We start from the raw sequence: 11,027 nt of genomic DNA, 5'->3' as shown, positions 1-11,027 counted from the left end.
TTGAAAGGTGCTATATAAATAAAATTTTACATACTTACTTACTTAATTCAGGAGGACTTTTGATTTATGCTCCACCCTCACCTCCGCTCATGGGATATGGGTGATGATCGAAAGAGTAAGTTCCCAAACACAAATGAGTTTCCTCTGTAGAGTGGTTGGGATCAGCCTTGGAGACAGGCTGAGGCGCTCGGGCATCTGGAGGGAGCTTGGAATAGAGTTACTGCTCTTCTGTGTCTACAGAAACCAACTGAGGGATCTGTGAGGATCTCTCCTGGGAGGTTTTACGCAACGGGGTCGACCCAGAACCAACTGGAGAGATTTGGTATCCCTGGCCTGGGAACGCCTCGGGACCCTCCAGGAGTAACAGGGAGAGGGTCTGCCTAACCTGCTGACACTGTGGTGAGATCACAGGATGTTCTCTGCACTGAGATCATTTACTGGGTATAACGGTTTCATCGATCGCTGTATGTAAACGACTTTATTTCTTTATAAAGTTTCAAATGTTTTACGCTTCTTAGTGTTTTGGCCCAACATAAATAAAGAAAGAATAAATAAATACACATAAATGTGCTTCCAGGTCCAGCTGTGTTATTGTCTGTTTGATGTGCACGGAGAACACTTTGACTTGTGGCACAGTCTTCCTCGCAGTCGCTGCAGTGACGGAACAAAGACGGGAATGTGATTCAGGGTCAGCCGCTGGCTTCTGCACGATAAACCGTGGAGTGTGGCGCCCTCTGCAGGATGAATGAGAATCTGTGCAGAGAAAACTGGTTTTATATTAATGCAACGATTCAGAAACAAACTCAGACCCTGAAAACAGCGTCAGCGTTCATTTGAGCAGGTTTACGTCATTTTGACCCTTTCAACGCTGGCCGTTCAACACTATTACCCAAAGTGCAGTGATTCCAGGGTTTAAAGAAAAAAGACTCACATTTCAGCCAATTAGTTTGAAGAGAGCTTTGACACTGGAAACCTGTGCAGTGGTGGAAAAGCAGCAACGTCACTGAGGATATAAACAGTCATTTGTTTTGTTGCTCTCGTGGGCATCTCCTCTTAATTTTTAATGATCATCTCTGTCCTCACAGTATAATTCAATTCAATTTTATTTATATAGCGCAAAATCACAACAACAGTCATCGCAAGGCGCTTTATATTGTGCAGTAGATCCTACCATAATACATACAGAGAAAATCCCAACAATCATATGACCCCCTATGAGCAGCACTTTGGCGACAGAGGGAAGGAAAAACTCCCTTTTAACAGGAAGAAACCTCCAACAGAACCAGGCTCAGGGAGGGGCGGGGCCATCTGTTGTGATTGGTTGGGGAGAGAGAAGGAAGACAGGATAAAGACATGCTGTGGAAGAGAGCCAAGGCACAACCATCCCCAACTACAGGCATCACTGGGTACAGCCCGTCAGTAGGTATCTGGAAGTTGGCCAATGACAGGTTGTGTTTTGGGTGAAGGCATCCTTACAGGAGCCAAACATATTGAAACCTTGACCAGAACAGGACACCACTCATCCAGCATCCCACAGTCCAACTCAGCAGCGCACACAATCCTTTTACTCTGATGAATTTGGTATTTCCTGTGCGGCAGCGCCTCGTGATTTCTCTTGAGCTGAGCTCTGACGGTGAAGGTCAATCTTGTTTTTTTCTCTCTTCCTTATAAACACGTTCAAGTTTCAAAAGACAGACATCAGGAAAGAAACAACACAAAGTATGAAGGGCACTCTCACTCTGTACAAGCACAGACACGCCCACGTGTGCCTTAGATTAGCTCATGATGTTATGCAGACCTGAACATACGCAGGAGGACAATCTGACATCATCGAGCTCGAGCCTCGACCAGAGGGCGCTTATTGGTCCGTCACAGCTGAGTGACGTCTGCGTGAAGGAAGGAGACAAAACTTTTTAACAGTTTTACTGGATTATTTCTGACCTCCAACCATTTAACTATGAGTATTGATTATGATTATTAATCTCTGGCTCTCTTCCACAGCACAGATGGCCCCGCCCCTCCCCAAACCTGGTTCTGCTGGATCTTTCTTCCTGTTAAGTTTTTCCTTCCCACTGTTGCCAAAAATCTTGGTCATAGGGGGTCATTTTATTGAGGCAGCTGTTATTGTAATCCATATAAATGATGCCATACAAATAAAAGAAAAGTCAAGTTTTATATTTATAAGGTCAAAGATCTTTTTTCCTTTAATTTAAATTCTTCTTCCTCTGCTGCAGCCATTTGTTGCCACGTTCACCTGGTATTAGCAGTAGATAAATAAACCACAAGTTTGCATTTAACCTGAGAAAACTGAGCACAGAAAAGGAGTCAGGAGCAGACGCCGTTCAGAGAAAACTTTATTTATTCACTTTTTAAAAACAAGAATGACGTCGTGTCTTTGAGGGTTCAGCTTCCTGTTGCGGTGTGAGAGCATCATGGACACCTCGCTGACAACCTACAAGGATCATTTTAACCTCAAAGCAAAACTTTATTTAAACACAGTGAAGGAGCAGTAACAGAAGTCTCAGACGACACCTCTGCAGGAGAAGAGCAAGCTCGAAGGTACAAAATACTTTATAAATACAGCGTGGCGGTACTTATAAAACTGAGAAAATATAAATATGTGTGTTTTCACAGACAGGAAGCAGCAGACACTCTCAAACCCAACAGGACAAAGATGGAGGACGACGGCTGTACGTGCGACGCGGCCCACAATCCTCATCCCTGACCGTCTAATCTACATATATACACCGACCCTCCAGAATCAGACCTCTGGTGGACACATCATTGGGAGAATAAGTGCTCTGAACACAAGAGGAAAAAAGAAGGAAAAAAAAGCTACAACAACAGACCTGATGTCAAATTAAAATCTCATAACAGAGGAGAGGAGGAGTTATGAGGAAAAGAAGGGGAGGAGAAAACATAACCCAGGAGAGGATGAAAGGAAACTGAAGTGCAACAAGTGTCTGTCACAGTCCGGCATCGTTGTACGTGGGTTTGACCACCTTCAGGATGCTCTGTGCGTTCTCCTCCACCAGGGGGCGCCACTTCACCTCTCCTGTGAGCAGCAGGTCGTCCCCGTCCAGCGCGTCGATGTACTGCATCTGCACACAGCAGCACGTCCACATTTACCCTCACAGCTGATGGATCAACATCGACTGTTTTCCTTTCTGCAAACGTTACTGCGTCATAAACTCTGTGAATAAATCTCACGGATTTCTAAGGAAACACATCAGGTACAATTTCCAGGTTCCATCAACATTTTGAACTACTCGCACGTCCATCTATCCTCTGCAGCTTCCCTGGAGTTGAGTCTTAGGGCTGCAGCCTAAGCAGAGAGGCCCAGACCTCCCTCACCCTTCCCCCCTCCTCCAGTTCATCCGGGGAACACCGAGCTGTTCCCAGACCAGCTGAGAGAGTCTCATTTCTACCCCGGGAGCCTCCAGGTAGGACATCTTCACCCAGGAAGAGACATCCCGAGTCCTTCCTGAATGATGAGACTCCTCACCCGCTGTCTAACGCTGAGCCTCGCCACCTTTCCGAGAAAACTCAGTTTAACCGCTTATTACCGCAAACTCGTGTTTTGGGTCATTACCCAGAGCTCACGCCCATCGCTCAGGGTAATGACGTAGATGGACGGTAAATAATCAGCTTTGCTTCTTTAGCGCTGCTGAAGAACTATCCTAATAAGCCCCGAGCTCTCAGTGCAGACATGGAAAACCAACTAATTCTGTCGGACCGCGAGCAGCTCACTGTGGGAGAGCTCTCTGCATGGAGACGTGCACATAAACCAGTGTTAAACCCAATTTGCTCATCAGCAGAAGACTCTGGATTCCTGTGGTTAAGAAAACAGATGGAGTCAAGCCTGGAGAACGTGGGCCCGAAGCATGTGCCGAGGTCTTATCAGGACATCACAATTCAAACGCAACAAAGTGCACGTGTTAGAAAGACTAAAGCTCACCTGTTTGCGGACGTACTCCACCATGAGCTCGAGCTGTCCGGGGTCTTCACACTGACGGTTGAACAGGTTTCTCCACAGAGCCGCCGCCAGCACACAGTCATCGGACAGGATTCCCTGCAGGTACCAACACACGTGTTCACATGCATGAAGTTTCTTCTAACCTGATATCTGCAGTTGTTGTTTGCTGACATGTCCCAGCTGTGTGATCCAATCAGGATCCAGACTTTGGACCGGAGTTAAAATTGAGTGAGTCTGCAGTGCATCTAAGATGAACTCTCAAAGGTCATTCGAAACAGATTTCCAGTCGCCTTTGAGCAGAGTTTGAATGTCGGCCGTAAAACAGCAAGTTTAAAATTCTTTGTCTTACCTCGTCGTATCCAAATATCGCTGCATAGAAGGTTTCGGTCATCGCTTTCATCGCTTCCTTTCTGTGGATGGCATCAATCTGCATCATTAAACAGAGGAAGACAAATCAGAGTGAAGCACAGCAGAGATCGAGAATACAAGATTTGTACATTCGTGCCAGGCAGAAACGTCTGGGCTGGAAAAGTGAAGCCAAGGCTGAAGTGCAGAAACCTGCAGTTCCTCTAACGTCCAGCAGAGGCTCCAGCAGGGAGTCAGTGCCATAGACTCCCATGTTAAAACTTTACAGCAGAAATAAACATGTTTGGAGTCTGACACACAAACTGTTTGGTCTCTGTGGAGAATTCTTCCTTCATAGCTGCAGAGGGGGTTAAATTGCAATAAGGCTTAAAGTTTGAATATTAGGGGGCGTGGCCTCTTTTTGACTGACAGGTGGATGGCGACACAGGCGGCTGTAGCTGCTAGCTGTCTGCTCTGTGGACTGCGTTTGTGCTGTCAGAGCCTTTTGGTGCATTTTTAATGACATTTTCTGACCAATAATATGGCTGCTGTCAGGTTAACTCTATGGGGACGCTGAATGTCCAGTCCCAGGTTTGTACAAACACTTCCAATAATTTTGGAGATGTCAGTATTGAAAAAAAAAAAAGTTAAATAAAGTACAGGTTCATCATTTGATTGATCAAAGAAGTTTTGATAACCAAGTAAAAACTGCAAAACATTCTGATTCCCAATTCTTTTTCTATTCATATACACATGATACTTTTCACCATTTTTAATAGAAAAATAAATCAATTTAAAAAATCCACACATTGACCAGTAAAATCAAAGAACGCTCCCTCATTTGTTCTACTGGATGACTGAAGCTCTCGGGCCGCAGGTGAATCACACGGATCATACTGTAGGGTCTGTGCGAAGTTTTGCACCAACGCTGTCGTGCACACAGCAAAAATAAATGTCAGAAAACCTTCCTGCTGCCGCACAGCCGGGTTTGTCGCCACTGAATCCAAAGGTGAACGTTTCCTAATGCTGCACAGGCTGGAGTGTAGAGAGTGCGGGCGCTGAGGAGGCGCAGCAGTGATTATGAACGTGGAGAAAATGAGCGATGTTTTTCCTGCGCTCTGCGTCAGCCACTATGAAACCTTAGAGCAGCTCCAATCACTGCTGCTCGCTGTGTAAATATAAGCTGCTCATGTAGAGCTTGATTAGGAAATTTGCGTTTTAGGGAATCAAGAAAAAAAAAAGAAGAAAAAAAGATGATTATCCAAGGAAAAAAAGACTTCACGATGTTCACGGCTGCATGTTTATCTAACTCGCTTCTTGCTTTCGTCTGTTCCTTTAAAGATATTCAATTTATTCATATTTATGACTCTACAGTCCGATAAACACTCCTGATCTGATACACGTACAGCTTTGGCCATCAAACAGTGCTGCAGCCGCATTGCTAGTGAACGGTGCTAACGTCATGCAGCTGTACTGGCTGTGAGGCTGGGAAACCTGCAGTCAGTCAACAGCAGGAGCTCAAACGCAACGTCCGGACTAAAAGAACGTTCGGGAATCTCATCAGATGGATTATTCAGCAAGCATCAAACAAATAATAAGACTTAATAAGAATGAAAATAAGTCAAGTTTTTCTGCTAACTAATGCTTTAGATGGAAAAATGTATTTTGCTGTTGCATAAATGTGCAAACGAAGCTTTTGGACTGTTCGGATATCACTGAGGGTAACGTCACAGTCAGCTGTGCACAGTGAGGCTTCCTCAGTATCTCTGACTGCTGTACTGAGGTTACTGCTGTTATCTGCTGTTTGTAACAGGCTCAGGTCGTGATAATGATTGAAATGTGACATCATGAACGGACGGTTCACTAAAAACTTTAACTTGCTAAATAAAAATGGTAAATGGCCTGTATTTATATAGCGCTTTACTCGTCCCTAAGGACCCCAAAGCGCTTTACATATCCAGTCATCCACCCATTCACGCACACATTCACACACTGGTGATGGCAGCTACATTGTAGCCACAGCCACCCTGGGGCGCACTGACAGAGGCGAGGCTGCCGGACACTGGCGCCACCGGGCCCTCTGACCACCACCAGTAGGCAACGGGTGAAGTGTCTTGCCCAAGGACACAAAGACCAAGACTGTCGGGGCTCGAATTGGCAACCTTCCGATTACAAGGCGAACTCCCAACTCTTGAGCCACGATCGCCCCACAAAACAGAGGAAACGTCCCCGAGCGCTTCCACAGATCTGCTGGCGAGCACTGAAACAAATCTTTGATCATGAAAACATCAGCAGATCGTTTTTCTGCCAGTAAACGTCTCGTTTCACCTTTCAGTCTGACTACAGGAGAGAAACCAGCTGCTCTGTGTGTACAGCTGGGACGTAAAGAAGCTGCAAACTTCCATGACTTAAGTTAATGACTTCAGCGTAAGGTTAAAGGTCACAAAACAAGTGAGCTCTGAACAAGAGAAATGTGAGGTCAGACTCGACGTCTGAACATCTTTACTATTGAACTTTAAAAGAAACCGGACTTTGTTGTAACTCTGTGCTGACACGCTTGACATACAGAACACGCAGGTTTACGTACACATGCTGACAAAAGGTCACGTATGCAGCTGTGAAAACACCTGCCGCGTACGCGACCGATGCATGCGTGCCCACGCTGCAGGAGTGACCTCACAAGCCAGACTGTAATTTCTCATCTCTGACCTCTTTCTGTCACACGAAGCAAAAGGAGCAAAACTAAAGAGCTCCTTAATATGAAGAGCGCTGAAAGCTGCTGCTTGGCTGCCGCCGAGCTCGCTTTACCGCCAAATCCAAGAGGCTGTGATGAGGTGTGGATTCACACCTTCACTACGAGTCAACTAAATCTCCAAAGACCAGTCCCTCCTGCTCCCACCTGAACGGCAACCCTCTGATTTTATGAGTGTTTACACCACACGCTTAAAGACGAAAACTTTTCTGCTCCAACAAGGAAAGCTGCATCAGGCAGAAAACGTTTTCCTGCACTGGATGAAGCTCTGGCCCTTCTGCAGTTCTGTTTCTATTTGAAGGCACGAACCCAAAAGACTGTGATGCTCTCGCCTCTCCAGCGTTTTATCAGCTCTGTTCCTGTGCTGCACGTCTTTCAGCTCAGTGTTTAAAATACTGGCAGCAGCCTCCTGGTAGATACAGTAAAGATCTCAATCTCAAAATCCCACACCGCCTTGTACTCAAGTTATCGCATTCACAAGACTTTCAGAAAAGTTGACTCATGACCTCGAGGTCGAGGTCCCTGAGATCCGAACTCATCTGATGTTTTTAGTAGATACACCGATGGTATCAATTTCAATTTCTCAAGTTATCGCATTCACAACCTTTTTCGTCAGGGCGTTAGCCATCAGCTAAAACTCTGTAACTGCAGCCCACGAGCTGACGGGGTCTTGGACTCCAAATATTTCACTGCCTCGGTGAAGAATCGGGACCAGCTGAGGTTTCAGTGTGGACATGGATCAGGCGTGGAAACCTGGAGCTGTGCATGGATCTATTGGACGAAGTTTGGTCGGCTTTTGACGTCGCATTCCTCCCACAGTGTCTCTGCTACTGAGAATCCTCAGCATGAACTTTGACTGAGAACAGCGTCGATCATCTAATTCAGCCAAAAACTCGTAAATCCTCTTTTTCAGGTCTGACGTAGCGTTTGTGCGTGTTTTGGTACGATGGCGTTTTATGAAGGATGCTGAGACTGTGGACCGTTTTAACCCTCAGCAGCACCAAACTGTTTGATTTTGGAGAATTTTAAAGCGCCTAAAAATATCAGGCTTAACAGTAAGTGGAGGGGTACAAACGGGTAATTCATAAACGAGGCTCAGAGGCAGGCGTGTCTCACTTTGGGACTACGACGTGAGGAAAGAACCGAGGATGCTCTGAGGAGTGAGAGCAGACTGCTCGAGCTGTGCTTTTACGCGTTTTGACCCTGTTTAATATCCTGCCGCCCTACATTTACATTCTTTGTCACAACTCTTTAATTCTTAAACGCAAACACCCGTAATTAAAGTGGGTTTTTCCCCTCTGTTAGCTTTGAGACTCGAATCCAGAATAATCTGCATTATAGAAGGACAAAGTGTTTCTGAAAGCTTCGTGTGCTCAGAGCCCAGATTTATGTCAATGAGCGACACTTCCTGGAGCTGCTCCACTGACAGAAAATAGAGGAACGACTCTGTGGACACGGCGGCCGCAGCCAGGCTCGCTCTCCGGGGATTTGTTGGCACAATTACGCTGATGTAAAACTTTAAAATCAACAAAACCTGCATCCTTTGTAGCATGCAACGGCACGGATAAAACTGAACGCACTGTTGCATCAGCTCGAAGGGGAAATGTGGCTGAAATAATGAATATTTATGTAACAGAATGACATTTAGCTTGGAGACGTGTTTGTGTAGATTTGTGGCGATTTAATGTCACAGAAGCACTTCTGAGGAACCTGAGCTGCTGTGGAAAATACTGCTGCTGTCAAGTCTGTATTAATGCAGTAAAATAATCAGTCATCAGCGTGTGCTCCTTCTCAGCTCTTCAGTTCCAAACGTCTGCCCTGCTGAAGTTTTCATGTTTCATTCTGGAGCTAAAGCGATTAAGTTAATTACATTTAATAAAGAAAAACAATCAGAAAGCCAGTTTTCAAACTTTGCCCAGCGCCAGTTTCTAAATGATGAACATTTCCAGCTTTTGCTTTCTAAAACAGTAACTTAATACCTACGACTTTTGGACAGTTCGCTCCTGCGGCTCCCTGACCCGTGGCAGGAGGTGTAGGGGTCTGGTGCTGTGTGGATTGGGCCACGGTAAGGGGCGGACACCCCTGCGGGCCAATCCCTGGTTGCCAAAAGTGGCTCTTGGAACAGCACCCCTCTGGTGGGGAACAGCCTGAGAGTTCCCAGCTAGGGTTCAGACTCGGGCTCGCCTCAACAGTGTAGCATCTCGAATCCGGGGCTGGCCTCTGTTCCACTGTGGAGCTGGCCTCAGTGAAAGGTGGTGAGCAGGGGTGGGTCTACTTTTATCCCCCGAACTTGGCACCTGAACAGAAGGTTGCTTACCTGCGTCTGCAGGTTGAAATAAGTTGAGACTATGTGCCCAAAGACAGCTCAGCGTACCTTTAATACCTGGATGGGTGGAGTGCTCGAGGGTGCAGTGAAAGCTGGAGGGGCGTGACAGAAGGAAGGGCTAAGCGACCTGCAGTCGTTTGTCCATGATGAACACTTTAGCTTCACGCTGCTCCTTTAACTGGGAAGATGATCTATGAATGGTCCAGATGCACCGACGCAGTATTTGGATCACACATCGGTCGGATCCCGACTCACTCGAAGCTGTTCGGTGTTTATTGCACCATGCAGCAGCAGCAGCTGCAGCAGCTTGTCAGTGTGTTTGCTCCATTCAGTCCATATTTAATAGATTCATTTATATGAGGTTATTTGACAAAGTCAGCTAATCAGTGCTACACAGTCGAGCCTCGTCCTCCCCGTGAGGACAACAGTTACTGGACGGTGCAGCTTACAGGATCTGCAGATAAATGCAGCTGGGATAAGCTGGACTGAGCATTCCCAGTGAGCTGGGGTTGTATCGGTGGTCCGGGGCATTTCCAGGAAAGCAAAGGAAACAAAAGAAATGCTGACTTTGAATCTTTGTGGTTTACTTTGTGGGCGGAAAACTTCAAGTTTGCAAATCCCAAAATTACAGAAACCTTTTAATTTACTTCAGAGCGTGCAGTAGATCTGTGTGTGCTCTGATCATGTGACTTTTCTTTCAGAAAACAGGGTTTCCTGCATTTCTTTGCAGCTTTCAACAGAAAAAAGTCAAAAATATTTTAATTTAGTTTGAGTAAATAATCCCAATTATTCAAAGTTCACATTTTGAGCAGGAGACGACTGTTGTGCGTTTGTCTATTCTGTTACTTTGTTTTCTCATCTTTTCACTTTCATGCTTAAGTTGAAAACAGTCTGTAATCACCACATTTCCATGAACAGTTGGTTACTGACATTATGAAGCAGATGCAGCAGCTCAGTGGAGCTGACTCAGATCGGGGTTAGACTGCACAGCAACACGAGTCCTGTTCGTGGTGAAGGCAGCTCGTACGTGCTGATCGACATTCACATCACACAGCTGTGAAACACTGACCGTGTGCTGCAGGAGACTGAACCACTGCCAAAGCATTCCTGCTGGAACCTGAAGATCCAGATTCTGTTCCAGCAGGAGAGCTGGCTGATTCTGACAGCAGCGCAACCTCTGCTGCGGCCGTAACCACAAACCTATCAGCCAATCAGCAGAGTTGATGCAAAAGCTTCAACACGGGATTTTTGTCGCTGAGGGAGAATTAGAGTGAAAGCTTCTGTTACAAACTAAAACTCTGGCAGGAATTAAACAGCTGGGAAAATATCTGAATTTGCAAACTCAGCTTCAGTAAATAACCCGAATGAATGAGTAACAGAAAACCTTTGTTACATGATCATTTTAGTTTTAAACCAAGAATAAATCAGGATTTCAGGAATCAAACATACAAAGTTCCAGCAGGCTGAGATCTTTCTCCCAGCAGTGACGCTGAAAAGTGGAAATACAGTCACATGATATTTACAGCCTGTGCATTATGCACGCTGCGCACCAGCCTGCGCGCGTGTGTGTGTGTGCACCAGCCTGCGCGCGTGTGTGTGTGTGTGTGTGTGTGTGTGTGTGTGTGTGT

At 45.9% G+C, this 11,027-nt stretch overlaps 1 protein-coding gene across 1 annotated transcript in view; it reads right to left on the bottom strand.

Moving 5' to 3' along the window:
• Positions 1 to 2,337: 2,337 nt before the first annotated feature.
• The window catches only part of LOC102291128 (ubiquinol-cytochrome-c reductase complex assembly factor 1), a 15,519-nt gene continuing 6,829 nt past the window's right edge, over positions 2,338 to 11,027 (bottom strand). Inside the window, exons 7-9 of the mRNA XM_005928931.3 lie at positions 4,326 to 4,403; positions 3,959 to 4,072; positions 2,338 to 3,101 (exon numbers count right to left, since the gene is read on the bottom strand). Coding sequence (XP_005928993.1) covers positions 2,967 to 3,101; positions 3,959 to 4,072; positions 4,326 to 4,403 — 327 coding nt within the window. The 3' untranslated portion in view covers positions 2,338 to 2,966. The remainder of the gene's footprint in view (positions 3,102 to 3,958; positions 4,073 to 4,325; positions 4,404 to 11,027) is intronic.

The sequence above is a fragment of the Haplochromis burtoni genome, unplaced genomic scaffold, assembly GCF_018398535.1.
Source record: "Haplochromis burtoni strain Fernald_Lab_line unplaced genomic scaffold, NCSU_Asbu1 Contig_117, whole genome shotgun sequence".
In the NCBI taxonomy this organism is placed as follows: domain Eukaryota; kingdom Metazoa; phylum Chordata; class Actinopteri; order Cichliformes; family Cichlidae; genus Haplochromis; species Haplochromis burtoni.
The sequence above is the reverse complement of the archived record's forward strand: the minus strand, read 5'-3'. Positions and strand labels throughout refer to the sequence as shown.